We start from the raw sequence: 15,282 nt of genomic DNA on the forward strand, positions 1-15,282 counted from the left end.
GTGTCTAATGGTCTGCTAGCAGCTAATTCCACTCCTCTGGGGGTGTGTAAGGTGATTTAATACGCTATCAGGCAGGGCTGAGGAGAATTGGAACCAAAAGCCATGAAATCTTTTTAATCTTCCTTTCTCCACCAATAATAATCCTTTCTCTCTACATCACAAAACCATTAATATTACCATGCATTTAAACTTTGTTATAAACTCACCTGTATTTGTCATCTTCTGTAACTATTTTTGTGCAATTCATTCTTTATCAGTTGTGATTTTTGGTGATGTGAAAGAGAAAAATGGGGCATTGATCTCTGCTTCAGAAAGCTATCCAAGGCTCTTGACTGACCTCTAGTGGTCCAATCAGGACGTTACAACCAACTTTCAACCAAATATTCCACTTTTTTTCCCCCCTAGCACTACAGACACATTTAATTAAGAACAGTTGCTCAAGGAATGAAAAAGATACTCCATTCAGCTGCCAGAAAATCAAGCAAACACAAACATTAATTGAGTTAATTGTGTTCCACGTAGTAGACCACCACAACAGCTACCTTGGCTTGCAGTTTCTGGAGTTCCCCCTGCAGGACTGTGACATCATTTTTCCACAAGAAGCTCTGTTATTTTGTGTTGGGCGTATTTGGGGGATAGGGCGGCAACGTTGCCTCACAGTAAAAGGTGTCGGTGTCAGCGTGGGTTTACTCCGGGTGCTCAGGTTTCTCCCACAGTCCAAAGACATGCAGGTTAGGTTAATTCTTGACTCTAAATTGCCTGTAGTTGTGAATGTGAGCTCGTCGATAGTCTTGTGTACCCCGCCTTCGTCCAATGTCAGCTGGGATTGGCTCCAATCACCACGCGACCCTGAATGTTGGTACCAGAATAGCTTTGTGTTTATTAGCCTTCACCTTCCCCGTTAAGGGGTTAAACAGAACAATCCGACATCATCTTCTCTGTGGGAAACAGACTTGTTGATTTGCTTTTGGCCCGAGCCCTGCATCTACTTTTCTGCCTTTTTCAAAGATGACTCATCTGAACCGTCTGACATTTTCCCATTGCTCACTATGCCTCTATTCTGTGCACCACTTCACTCGCAGACATGTATTTTTCAGGTGTAATAACTATAGCTCAACCATGTCAGGTTTTTTGAAGGTGAGGCTTTGAAATGGCCCCGCTCGCGCCTCGCTTTTGACATTTACAGTCGAGTGAGTTTTTTGTTCTGTCTGTCCTCGCGGCTGAAGCCGGAGGCACGGCCGTCATCTTTTCTCTCAGACTCCCCGGGCTTACGTTGCTTTTGTCACTGATCTGCCGGCGGGTGGAGGAGCCTTCAATCTCCTCTTCCATCTCCTACCTCCTAACTATCAGCAGTCACTCTGTGTCGCTTTGATCTCTTCTTTAAGCCAGAAAAAAATGTAGACAAGACTCGCATACAGAAGCGGAAGAAGAAGAACTGCTGAATTGTCCTTTGAAATATATGAGTTCAGCTTGGAATTGCAAATTGAATTGCATGCAAAAAATATATATTTCTCAAAATGAAAAATACCTCCTCAATTCATAATGAAAACGGAAAGTAATGTTCCATTTATGAAAGCAAAACCTGATTAGTTGGTGCACTGTGTGTGAGTAAGCGAGCAAAGTCTGTGAATCGTTAAGGGGAAGATTACACTATTGTAACATCACACAAACAATAATGGTAAGCCACCCACCAGCAAAATCTCCCAGTTTTCCCCCAAACCAGCTCTGCACTGCAGGCAAACACGCCCAAGACTTGTGGTAATTGAGGGGCTCTTTAGAGATCTTAAAAAGTACCTAAATGGTGACCTTTTGACTTAAAAAGCGATGTGTCATCAATATAGCTACAATACGTGGCTATATATCTATAAAGAGAACAAGTGCTCATTTACAAACTCGAAAACTTTGCTCCAGTAGAAGTAATGATTGCCATTTGCTCTGCCATTTGAACATAACTGACATTGACACTTCCATTATTGGACAAAAATGAGGGAAAGCACCATTGACACACCAGTTAACCACAGCTTGGATAGATTTTTTTTTGTGAATATGGTTGTGCAGCCTTCAGCAGAACAGGTTTACATGTATGACTGTGAGGAAGTATATAAAGAATGCAGAGGGTGTGCCATATAATGGGGTGTGACACAAGTCAAGACATGTGTTCTGAGAGACTTTGAACATACTATGTGATGCATGATGGACAGATTGGGCCCAGGATGCCGGAATATCTGAACACACTGTACTGTGACACACTTCTCATGAGTAGTCACAACCTGCCTACATACAGTGCAGCATTCTTCTGATATGTTACTGCATGCATGTGATAGCATATACTGTAAAACATTACCACCTGCTACATCTGTTATCAGCTCATTAAATGTGTGTTATCAGTCATTATAAGCCACACAGATGTGGGTCAGTAGGGGCCTGCTACACCTACTATGTTGTAAAAGTGAAAGTAAAACTTAAAAGCAATACGTTTTAACACGTCAAAGTGAATGAAACATTTTGAACACAAACTAAACAGCTTGTTTAGGTTTAGGCAACAATAGCACTTAGTTAAGTTTAGGGGAAAATATCGTGTTTTGGCTTTAAATAACTAAGTTTGAAAAGAGAAAGTGATACTTACAAAGCTTAACTTCCACTTTTGCTCCCGTCATAATTTCTACGATCGCTAGAGGTTGCTGACTTCTTTTATTCCTTCTTTCGGTGATCGCCCATGTTAATCGATGATAAAAAACCTACTAGTGGGTGTAGCAGGCCCCTACTGACCCACATCTATGAGGCTTATAACGACAGATAACTTACATTTAATGAGCTGATAACAGTCAAATCGTATTCTTTCTTTCGGCGATTGCCCATATTAAGTGATGATAAAACCTACTAGTAGGTGTAATAGGCCCCTACTGACCCACATCTATGAGGCTTAAAACCACTGATAACGGCCAGTTGAATTGTAATACTTCTTTCGGTGATCGCCCATGTTAATCGATGAGAAAAAACCTACTAGTAGGTGTAGCAGGCCCCTACTGACCCACATCTATGAGGCTTATAACGACTGATAATTTAATGACCTGATACCAGTCTAACTGGCTGACCAACATTAAATAACATAGCAGGAAAAGCACATGTGCAATTAATACCATTAACAATTGCCCTTGTATTGTGCATGCTCAATGACCTGTAGTATATAATGACATACTGCACTACTATATAATCTATGTTATATGCAATGATGTATTATACGAAGACATAATGTACTATCTTACTGCTGCAACTATGAGATTGTATACTATGATATTTCCAAAGAGGGTCAATCACTTCAACAGCAGGTGTAAACTTTATCATATTTAATTCCATTGTAGCATATTGATGATGACACGCAGTACAAAAGCAATTACCAGACATTCCATTACAACTTGGACCCAGTAAACCCCACCAAAAAAAATATCCACAATAAAACACCATAACACTAAGTTGCTCTTAGTTTCATAGTGAAGTCAACAAGACAAACACGGTCTCGGTTTGGGGGAGACAAAGCTAGGACCATTAGGATTATTCCCTCTTCTTCTTTTTTTTCTGTTTTTCCTCCTTGAATAAAAATTGTTATATTGTATATTTATATATTACAACACTCAAACAGAAAACAAAGTAATACAAAAACAAATTCACAAAATATGAACCTTGAGCAATGCATGGAGAAATGACTTTTAAGAGCGAGACCTATGGCACATTTTTATTTCCTCACACGGATTTACACATTTTCACAAACAAAAAGGTGCTTATAATCACAAGCTAAATGGTTCTAAACTGAGCACGGATGGATCCCATGGAAACAGTGAACTGTGGGAAGCAGCAACTTGCTAATACACATGGTCTGACAATAGATGGCGCCATAAGCCTTACCACAATCCTTCTTGCACTTTGTGAGGCTCTCAAAGTCACATACAAGTGACACGCAAATCAAAGTTGAATAACACATAATGCTGACGTGGCCTCAAATGAGCAAATATTACACCGTAACTTGAGACAATGTGAAATATTTGCCAGCAAATACCCACTTGACTGATATTTCAGCGTATTTGGACAGGATGGTTTTGGGTGTATTCAAAAAAGTTTTTGTTTTTTCCCCCCCCCATCTGAATTAGCAACAATACTGGATTTGAAATGAGAAAATATACGAACAAAACCTTCTTTTCTTTTCTTTTTCTAGCACCTCAGTTGGACCACAGCAGAATCATTAAATCTGAATTTTAATGAGTCCAAGAAAATTGCCTCAAGCCTCTTAGACAAGCAATGAGTCTGCATGAATATATTCAGTCTAGCATGAGAGGTATAATAACATGGATCAGTCAGAGAGGCATTTGTGAATGTGTTATTGTTGATATCATCAGTAATTGTAAAGCTGCTTTTTATAGTTTTAGAAAAATGCATACCTTTAGTATAAATTCATACCACTGAACTTAGGAAATTAAGTTCCAGATTGTAGTTCAAATTTTGCTCTGATTTAACCAGATTTTGTTCATATAATACATTGAAATAATTCTCAATCCTAGAAGACGACCAAACTGACAGAATTTCCTATATAGAATATCTGCTTAATCGCAAATTAATCACTCATTTTTTATCTGTTCAAAATGTACCTTAAAGGGAGATTTGTCAAGTATTTAATACTCTTATGAATATGGGAGTGGGCAAATATGCTGCTTTATGAAAATGTATGTATATATTTATTACTGGAAATCAATTAACAACACAAAACAATGACAAATATTGTCCAGAAACCCTCACAGGTACTGCATTTAGAGTAAAATATATGCTCAAACCATAACATGGCAAACTGCAGCCCAATAGGCAACAACAGCTGTCAGTGTGTCAGTGTGCTGGCTTGACTATGACTTGCCCCAAACTGCATGTGATTATCATAAAGTGGGCATGTCTGTAAAGGGGAGACTCGTGGGCACCCATAGAACCCATTTTCAGTCACATATCTGGAGGTCAGAGGTCAAAGGAGCCCTTTGAAGATGGCCATGAAAGTTTTTGCTCGCTAAAATTTAACGTAAGTTTGGAGCGTTATTTAGCCTCCTTCGCGACAAGCTAGTATGACATGGTTGGTACCAATGGATTCCTTAGGTTTCGTAGTTTCATATGATGCCATTAATGCATCTACTAATTTAGTGGTGTTAAAACAAATTTGTGTTATTATTGCGTTAACTTTGACAGCCCTAATTTAGACACTGTTTACCAGATTCTCCAAATTCGTCACCTCTGGCCTTCCATACATGATTTGAAAAGGCTAAGAATGATTTAAAAGTATTATTTGGCATTTGTAACCACAAACTGACCTTTAAAAAACATTTTGGATATGTATGACGTGGGCTACTAAGGCTTCATCATTCTTTATCTTAATTTATGAATAGTAGGAAACCTTATCCCGATGATGATGTCATGTTTCTGTCTTAAAATGAGCCTCCTTACTCTTCTAAATTCCCAACAAACACCTGCCAACGTCACAAGCTCTTAAGTCTTTTTTCCGAACTGGATGAAATGAACACAACTGTACGATAAATATAAAAAAGAAGGAGACTTTGGCACATTGTTCCTGCCGTGCAGCAGGTGGCAAGAGCACATATAAGCGAACTTACAGCCAAGTGCTTTATAATTAGGTCGAAGCATGTTTGCCTTAAGTGAAGTACTCTACATTCAATATTAAAGACAAAAACAGCAGTCTGACAAACACCCAACATTTAGACTGCCAGTTAAAGGGCTGACTTGTTTTTCATTATATACTTTACATGTCAATTTACATATATATTGTTTATGTATGTTTGTATATATACATCAAACATAATCTGGCGTTGAAACTTAATTCAACATTTTTTTTTGTTTGGTTTTTAGGTGTGGCTTAACTACATTACCAGTACACATATGGGAATTATACATTTAGCAGCAATTACTAATAGGTCGTAGTGTCTGTATGGTAAAAAATGAAAAACAATTGATGAATATAACAAACTAAAGAAGTTTTCCTATTGTTCTCCATTGAGATATGAAGACTGAACTCACTCTGGATAGAAAATAAGGTCGTGGTAACATTCTGAGGAGTTGCGAAAGGATAGTTTTTTTGAGGTATTTCTGGTGGGCATCAACTCAAGATGTCATTATGGACAAAACATATGGGCAAGGAACAGACGCGACATCCATTTTAAACAAGAAATACTAGTGGCTCTTGGATGTAAAAGTCTGTATAAGGCAGCAGCTGCACACGTAAACAACAACGCCGTGGCGCTAGGACGCGGGAGGATGGAATCCATGGATGGATGGATGAAAGGCAGGCGGAGAGAAAAACATGAAATGAAGGTATAAGGAGCGATTGTCATTGGAGGGGGTTTGATCGCGCCATCGGTTGGCGAGCAGAGCAGAAGTTCACGGCGTGAGATCACACCAGCGTTTCCGGCAGCGCGTCGGCATTGTCCGAGGACAGCAGCTGCCAGATCTGCCACCGGTCCCTCTGCCAGTCCTGCCACTCCGCGCTGTGCGGCGCCATCTGGTTCTCCGTCGTCGCCGTCGAGTTACTCTGCGCCGCGCTCAGCCTCGCGTGCTGCGGCGGGGGCCGCTGAGCCAACGCGAGCTGAGGTGAGCTTTGCGAGCCAGCCAGTCGATGGTGGGCGTTATAAGGGGGAGGAAAGCGGTTGTCGTTAAGCCCGTCGATGGCGTTCACCCCGCCTTGAGGTCTCGGGTTGAGTCCGTGTCCGCTTGCCCGATGGAGGCCTTGCGTGCACACTCTGGTGACCGGCGGGTGGGACCTGCACTCGGCGACGCCAGGCGCCGTCTGAGTCCGTTGTGGCGTCGCCTGCTGCCTGTTATCGCCGTGGAGTCCGTCGAGACCTTCCTGCGAGCTCCGGGAGCTTCCCTCTGACATGTTGCCATGGGAACCTAGAAACGGAACATCAATCAGTGGCATTAATTATAGTATAATGATGCACACATCACTAGTTTTGACAGTTTTGAATTTATTTTATTGACAAACCTTGTGGTAGGCAAAATTAAATACATTTTCTGCAGATCTTTGCAAATATTGTTGACACCTTAGTGCTTTATTCAGACAGTGTTGCATGATCACTAAACTATTGCAGCTGTATCAAAGTACTGATGATTTTCGGCACTCCCAGCGAGTTGATCAATTGAATGCATTCAACTGGTATCATAGGCGTAAATCAGTTTCTAATTAGATGAGAACAATTAATAAAACGCCAGCAGCACTCTGGTTTCTCATGACCAGCAACAACAATCACAGAAACTGCAGTAATTGTTTAGCCTTCAGTACACTAGAGGGCACTTCATCATGTTTTCTCCGCTGGAAGGGAACCTTAGAGGGCACTTCATCATGTGGAAGGGCACCCTAGAGGATACTTTATCATGTTTTTCCACTGGAAGGGCACCCTCGAGGGCAATTTATCATGCTTTCTCCACTGGAAAGGCACCCTAGAGGATACTTTATCATGTTTTATCTATCATAGGGGCATCCAAGAGGGCGCATTTGCTGCATTTCTTTCAAACATGGGTGCCCAAAGCCCCACCCACCCCTTGATTCCACTAGTGCTGAAAACAGTTTACCTGTGTATGCATGGTCCTTGTGTGCTGGTTTCAGCGTAGTGTGCCATGTCCCCCAAATGTTAGCATGCTCCTCTGATATAGCGTCTGAAGGGAGCAAAAGAGAGGTCAAATTCCTCTCCGTACTCCCAGCAAAAAAACGTAAAACCGAAAATGAGAGAACAGCTCATTTCCGATATGAAAATCCAATTATCTATCACCCACCTTTGGTGCCCCACGTGTCGGCCCCAGGCTCTCTGCTCCAGCCGGCCACCTGCCCCACCAGAGTGTACTGTTCCGGGACGCGGAAGAGCGGCTCGCCGCCTGGGCTTCCCGCTTCCCCTCTCCGCTCGCTCAGGATCGGGGAGTTGTTGTCGTAAGGCGACACCTCGCCGCTGGACACCTTGTTGGAGTCGCTGGAGGAGTGGCGCTCGCTCAGGGCGAAAGAGTCGTCGGACTGCAACAGGTCGGGACTCCTGGCGGTTAATTACAGAGAAAAAATGAGGATGAGGGAAACGGCGAAACCACATGCGTGTGAACACCTCACGCGTTTACGTGTGTGGAACTCACTGTGATGCTTTTCTTCTCAGAAGGTAGTCCACCACATCTGGATCCGTCTCCAACAGGTTCATCAAAACCTCATTCTGCAGATCAGGAGGCACCTAAAAAAAGATGTTAATTTGAGTTAAATGCAGCTAAATTTCATGATCATGAAACATGTGGATTATACTGAAGAACACTGCCCAAAAACACCCACTGTCTGTCCACGAATGATTCTCATCCTCGAATGTTTTGAGAACAGGACATAAGCAGGTTACGGAACAACTTTCAGATGTCATTCGCAGAACTTGAGCCGCCCGCAAATCTGTTTTTACTCACCAAGACTGAGCGAGTCGCTTCCAATTCACTATACACGATTAATAGCTCGTCATTGGCTTACTGCAGGAATGTAAGCCTCGAGGGGAACGGCAGTGGCAGGTTGCAAAACATTACGGTTTAAGGTTTCGGATCTGAAACGACCTGTCTGAGAAATCCCAAGAAACAAAAAAGAACAAAACGAGTGTCCATGCAAAAGTGTCACCTCTTCTGACACCACATGATGGCTTTCATGCTTTTATTTTGGAAAGAATAAGCTCAAGTATGAAGAGTTCTTGATGTTATCGTCGGCTTACTGGCAAGACTTTCTTGTTACATTTACTCACAAGAATTCAGGCATGATTTCGACCAAAAACACTCCTCATCCATCCGTCATCTTGCACTCTATTTGTATTATCTCACTTCCTTTATTGACTCTATTTCAGTTTCTTCTTTCTCTCCACTAAACTGGCCAGAGCTCTGTTTTCATTAACTAAGACACAACCATTGTCTGCTAAGCCAGGAGGGGATTGTCTTCCTTTAAGCCTCCGCAGGAATGCAAGAGGGAAAGTGTGCATGAGTGAATGTGAGGACGGACGTTAGAAACACACACACACACACACGCTCAACGACTGACCATGAAGAGGGTTTGGTAGCTGGCGATCATCCTCTGCAGCACGGCGATGACGGCCGTGCTCTCCTCGGCCCGGGCCGAGCTCTGGACGCTGAACTCCTTGTCGGAGTTCTTCTGCTTGTGGAGCAGGTTGGGGCCAAAGATGGTGGCCAGGTTCAGAGACGTCATCTTGTTCCCCGTGATCTGGATTTGGAAAAACAGACAGTTTAGATCGAGACACACTAAAGTGTCATGGGTCATGCTAGATCATCAGGGAGGTCGCCACCGTCTCGTGTCACTCCTGGTTACAAGCAACCAAGATGGTGACTGCCAAAACAGCTTTGTTTGCAAGTTTTGCAACCGCTCTTGAATGCTGTCGTGTGAACACAAATGAACAGAGGTCGCAAATGCAGTAATCGTGACAAAATATTCCCTGAATTGGAAACAAAGCAAACAAACTACAGGTCTGAAAACGCCCTAAGAGTCTACAGCCATTGCTCGTGGCGCTGTGAGGCTGTAGAACCTGAAAAGTACTGCAGAAAATGACATCACACTGTTTTGCTGCAATTACACGTTCCTAGGAGACATTTTTCTCCCCTCCCTCCTGACTCCTCTATCCTTTCTCCTCCAGTTCCCACTTACATCTCCACGCTCCATCCGTCCTTTCATGTTGATTTTTCTCACCTCTCTCCCTCCAACGTTCTGTGTCTCTTGTCAAATCCCCCCACACCTCCCCCTCTCTGTTTTTTGTCACTTTGAGCAAAAGAGTGGCACATGGGGTTTGTTAACACTAAACGTGTTGGAGTGCATGACAGCTGAATCGGATTCTGCCAGGGTTGGGCGATGATGTACATCCTGCGACACAATTAGCATCTAAAGTTCCAAGCCCTTCAAAAGTTGAATTTTTTAGAGAGAGAAAATTCATTTTTCTGCTTCTCTCCCAGTTTCCTCCCTTATTTATTTCCACTCCCAGTCCCGGAGGAGAGACACGGAGCCACAAGCGGCCAAAAAGTATTGATGTGTTGTTCTCGGGCCTCGAGTGTGAAACTCTCCAACTTCCTGTCACGATCTCAGATACACAGATACTGGAGCCATGAAGTCGTGAAAGGGAAACACACATCGGTGTTTGAGACAATTCTCATGTACGACAAAAACACACTGCCATCTGCGCACACTTGAACAGAACACTCTCTCTTGATTCACACACACACATGCAGAGACACTCCAACCAACTTTTTCTCCGGACACACACACACATGCATGAGTCCATAATCTGGGAATGAAAGTAGGCTAAAGGCAGTGTGGGACTGGGAAAGAACAGATCCTGACCTCGATTCCCCTTGTGTCTACTATCACAGGATCAACAGTTTCGTTTTCTAACTTGTAGTCTTTCAGCCGCGACAGACGCTGACTCAAGTGACATCACTTGAGGCAGTAGCACTCCCTGAAAACAGACCGCTTGTGCTGTTTCAGGCCTGAAGAACTATGTGCAGCCACACAAACTGATTGCTATCACTGCTTTGGTAATTTCCTCCCAATGAGGTGGAAACACAAGGCAAACAAAATGCCCGTAAGCTGTTTGCACGCGACTAAAAGCAACTACATTTGGATGTTTTGATCTATTTCCTCATGTTTTCATAGTTTTTTTGCTACTTAAAGAGGACCTATCATGCTCATTTTCAGGTTCATACTTGTATTAGAGGTTTCTACTACAACATGTTTACATGCTTTAATGCCCACTTTGAGCTTAATTTTTGCTCTTCAGAAACCTATAGGTGATGTCATGGAGACTACGTCCATATTTTACACCGTCTATGGTTTGAGCTCCGGCCCCCCTGCTCTGATTGGCAAGCTGTCCCACTCTGTTGTGATTAGTCAACTGAACCAAACTCTTTGGACTCTGCTCCAGCTCCGCTCTAACCAGCTTTGTTTGAGGGCGTGCCAAACTAGCCACTAGGGAGGTATTAAGCAAATGTGTTACTTCGTGACATCACCATGTTACGGAAGAAAAGGCGGGACTTCAAGCGAGGCATTTCAGGTCGTTCAGGAGCAGTGTTTCTGTGGTGGAGAGTAACTCCCTTTTGTGTGGACTTTGTAATTTTGCAGACCTTTTACATGCACAGAAAACAACATAACACAATAAAGGAAAGAGAAAAAGCACATTAAGTCCTCTTTAATTCATGGATTTAATGAAGGACCTCTTTGAGTCATATTCCCTCTTTTGATAAAAATTGGCGCTCACCTCCTCTCCGACTTTGTCCTGCCGGTCGTGGGCGTGGTCGGTCACGGTGGACAGAAACTCCAGGAGGCGGTGGAGAGTATCACTGTTGCATGCTGGGAGCAGGTAGACCAGTAGCTGAGTGACGCTCTGCTGCTCATCCGAATCCAACACTGCAACACAGATTAGGTTAAAAGTGGAAAAAACAGAAGGAAGAAACAAAAGGAGGTCAGGCAGAGAGGGGGAAAAGAGGGAAACTTACATGTGGTGTTGATGAAGGCCGTGTAGAGCTCCTTGGTTAGAAGAGGGTCGGGCATGTCCCTGAGGAACTCCTTCAGCAGAGCGGCGACGTCGTGGACGCTTTGCTCCTCGTCCAGCTGGACCTCCATGCCGCGGTCAAACTCCTCGCGCAGCTGATGTCGGAACAAAAGAGAAAAGAGAGAGCAGAGAAGAAAGAGAGGAAGAGGAGGGATTCAGAAACATCCTCCACACATAACAATGGACATTATATTCTACCCACACACACTCACTTCCTGTTGGTCCTCCAAGTGACCTGGTAGACACAAACTAGTTGTACCAGTACGCGTCTTAATCTCTACCATCTGGCTTTTGCACGACTTCCAGATAATCTCGTCTATTGTCAGCCACAATGATGGATGCATAGGGGTCATCTGCTCAGCATATATACCCATTTACACTCACAGCAAACTAAACTAATACATTTGTATTTCACGATGGTGACAAATGCATGAATGTTGACATTAGATTGTATCAACACCGACCGGATATTTACATTTAACGTACAGATGTGTGAATACAAACCATTTAATTCAGTGAGTTTATAATAAAGGACGAGGTTTTATAAACATACGCAGGTGTTGAGTGGTCCATCTAAACATCATTAACATGTTGCTATTATTATATTTATTGGAGCCGATTCCGACTGTTTTAATGTTTATTTTTTAATTTAAAAAAAAAAGTATTTTTTTAATAAGTAGTTTGGTCTTTTTTTATTTTTTCATTTTTTATTTGATGACTCAATTAAATCATACACAGTTGAAGAGTGGCCCATCTCACCATAATTACCATGTTGCTATTATTATATTTATTGGAGCCTAAAAAAAGTAAATTTTTAACAAGTGGTTTTAGTCAATATGATTCTCTTCTATATTTGTTTTTTTTGTTTTTTTTTTATTTTATTTATTGACTCAATTAAACCATACATGTTTCCCAAAACACAAAATCATTGCATCATACAATATCAATGAATAAGACAAAGAACATGCCGTAAAATAATCATCAAATGTAAATACAAAAGCAACATTTTATGTGAAGAGGAAAAAATAAATAAGAAAAAGAAAAAGAAAAAGGAAAAGAGAGGAAAACATTAATCAGTGAATAAATATATGAATAAATAACTAAATAAAAAGATAAATAAGATAAAAATAAAACAATAAAAAATAAAAGGAAGGATAAACAGCCAAAAAATATACATACTATTAACATTATTAATATTATTATTATTATTATTATTAATAATAATAATAATAATAATAATAATAAATAAATATGCCAGAAAGTCATTAAAATATTATAATAATGATCATAAAGAAGATTCTCTTCTATTTACATCCTCTTTGAAATGTTGTTCCATAAGTTTCCACATGACAGTGATTAAATAAAAATGAATTGATTACGCAATGAAACCACTAGATATTGAATATGCTGCATGATAAAGCACTTCTGCTCTTTTTTGCCTGAAGGTCAGCCTTATATTTCATTCATAATTCAAGGGAGACATCTACCTGAATGTCAAGGACGTGTGCTTGTGCCTTTTAGTGAATGAATAACTTCCCCTCCCTCAATAAACAATATGTTTCTCTAGTTCCCAGTAACAAAACAGTGTTATAAAACATGCAACAGAAAAGATTATGTAAAAGTGATTGAGCCGTGAAGTTAACCCTGATTTACGCATTTCTTTTGCTGCGTATTCACTGGAGTCAAGGGCGATAGATAATGAAAGGTGTAGGAGTACAGAGTATAACTTATCGTGTATATTAGACTGGTAAGAATATATTTATTTGATATATTTTGTGGGGAATATTCAAGTCTTGTCACTTTAGACATCACCAAAACACCAAATAACCTCACCTGTCGGACTCTCTTCTTGGAGCTTCCCACTCTAAAGATCCCCACAGTCTGCAAACCTGAGTGGAGAAAGGAAAGAACTCAGTGCCTATAGAGCTGTCTCTACCACCTGTCGTAGCAGTAACATGAGATGAATGAACGTATGTTGGCGGCAGTGGCTGCTGACCGTATTTCTCGATGTGCTGACAGCAGCTGTCGACCACCCGGGGCACCTGACGGTAGATGGGATTGAGGCTGAGCCTTTTGTCCCGGTGCTTCTCCTTCTTGCTCGGCGTCTCGGCCGGCAGGGAGAGCTGCAGGGCCTCCAGCAGCCGCGACTGGTTGTCGTCCAGGTCCGTGATGGAGTCCACCGACATGCCTCCCTGCGAGGTGGACCGTGCATTTTAATTCAGACAGCTGAATAAAAACACAAACACCTGAGCCCAGGTCTGTATAGGTCAGACTGGGATTGATTGTATTAGTGTGTCTCACCCTCCTGCGTGCTCGCGGTAAAGCCTCGGGCGTGTTGGGCGACGTTGACTCATTGGCTGTCTCCGACGTGGAGCTCAAAGAGGAGTTACTGCTGGATAGCTCCTTATTGGAAGGCCGCTTGGTGGCAAACTGAAGGAGAGATGATCCATGAGTTACATTTGTCTTATTCTATATAGTTCAAGATAATACATGTGCTTAAATATGCCTTAAATGAAATGAATTATTATCTCAAGAGAGGCAGATAAAGTGATAGACCTGTAAAATGGACGAGACGAGGTCGGAGGAGTCCTTGTGCTCCTCACGCTGTGGGGGGTCCTGACGATAGCCGTCCTGACGCTGCCTGTGTGTTCTGTCATTAGCGATGACCTGGGAGAGCACTATACTGAAGGCCTGGGGGATGCATTCTGGGAAATAAAAGAGGAGGAGGATGAGGAAAAAAAGAAGGCAGAGGAGGAGGAGGAGGAGGAGGATAGAAAGATGGAAGAGGAAGAGGAAAGAGAGAGGGAAGAGGAAGAGGAGGAGTAGGAAAGAAAGAAGGAAAAGGAGGAGGAAAGAGAAGAAGAGGAGGAGGCGGAAAGCAAAATGGAAGAGGAAGAGGATAGAGAGAGAAGAGGAGGAATAGGAGGAGAAAAGAAAGACGGAAAAGGAGGAGGAAAGAAAGATGTAAGAGGAAGATGATAGAGAGAAGGACGAGGATGAGGAATGAAAGTAGGAGGAGGAGGAGGAGGAGGAGGAAAGAGAAAAAGAAGAGGAGGAGGACAAAATAATGTTGGAAGAGGAGGATGAGGAAATAAAGAAAGATGAGAGGAAGAGGAGGAGGAGGAAAGAAAGGAGGAAGATGCAGAGGAGGAGGAGAAGAGAGAACGAAGAGGAGGAGGAAACAAAAAAGGAAGCAGAAGGAAATAAAAATAGGAGAGAAAGGCGATCAGGGCAAAAAAGAGCAGAAAATTGAATATAATTTTATTAGTTAGCTACAATATGAATAAAAAAAGTAATCTCTATTATTATTAAAATAGCTCTTAAACTCTGTGAACTCGCACCAGAAACATCAAACACATCCAATTAAAGCTTTCCCTTCTGTCGGCGCTCGCCTCTCACATGCGATAAAAACGCCTCACAACACGTTTACTACAGTCAGTTAAACTCTACTACACTACATCTGTTTTCCAAAATAAGACATCACAGGAAAGAAAAGTTGGCACAAACTCCGACTATGACAGACCACTAATTCTACCGCCTCTGACCGAAATAACACCACTTTGATTACTCGCACCCGCGAGCGACGCCACGTTCCTCCGACGCGGGCCATTTTTAGAAGCCGCTCGGCACTGACACATATGCGCGTATTGCTTTGTTCTATTTTCACTCATTTTGATGTATGACGAAT

General features: G+C 42.2%; 1 protein-coding gene across 3 annotated transcripts in view; it reads right to left on the reverse strand.

Moving 5' to 3' along the window:
• Positions 1-5,279: 5,279 nt before the first annotated feature.
• Positions 5,280-15,282, reverse strand: part of LOC119483912 (rho GTPase-activating protein 6-like) — a 77,017-nt gene continuing 67,014 nt past the window's right edge. For 2 of the 3 annotated variants that reach the window (XM_037762397.1, XM_037762399.1), the window contains exons 4-14: positions 14,151-14,299; positions 13,896-14,024; positions 13,591-13,786; positions 13,428-13,483; positions 11,539-11,689; positions 11,301-11,449; positions 9,083-9,262; positions 8,161-8,252; positions 7,816-8,066; positions 7,615-7,698; positions 5,280-6,933 (exon numbers count right to left, since the gene is read on the reverse strand). In XM_037762397.1, the coding sequence (XP_037618325.1) occupies positions 6,437-6,933; positions 7,615-7,698; positions 7,816-8,066; positions 8,161-8,252; positions 9,083-9,262; positions 11,301-11,449; positions 11,539-11,689; positions 13,428-13,483; positions 13,591-13,786; positions 13,896-14,024; positions 14,151-14,299 (1,934 nt within the window). In that variant the 3' untranslated portion in view covers positions 5,280-6,436. The remainder of the gene's footprint in view (positions 6,934-7,614; positions 7,699-7,815; positions 8,067-8,160; positions 8,253-9,082; positions 9,263-11,300; positions 11,450-11,538; positions 11,690-13,427; positions 13,484-13,590; positions 13,787-13,895; positions 14,025-14,150; positions 14,300-15,282) is intronic. The other variant, XM_037762398.1, reaches the window with a different exon arrangement.

The sequence above is a fragment of the Sebastes umbrosus genome, chromosome 24 (assembly GCF_015220745.1).
Source record: "Sebastes umbrosus isolate fSebUmb1 chromosome 24, fSebUmb1.pri, whole genome shotgun sequence".
NCBI lineage: Eukaryota > Metazoa > Chordata > Actinopteri > Perciformes > Sebastidae > Sebastes > Sebastes umbrosus.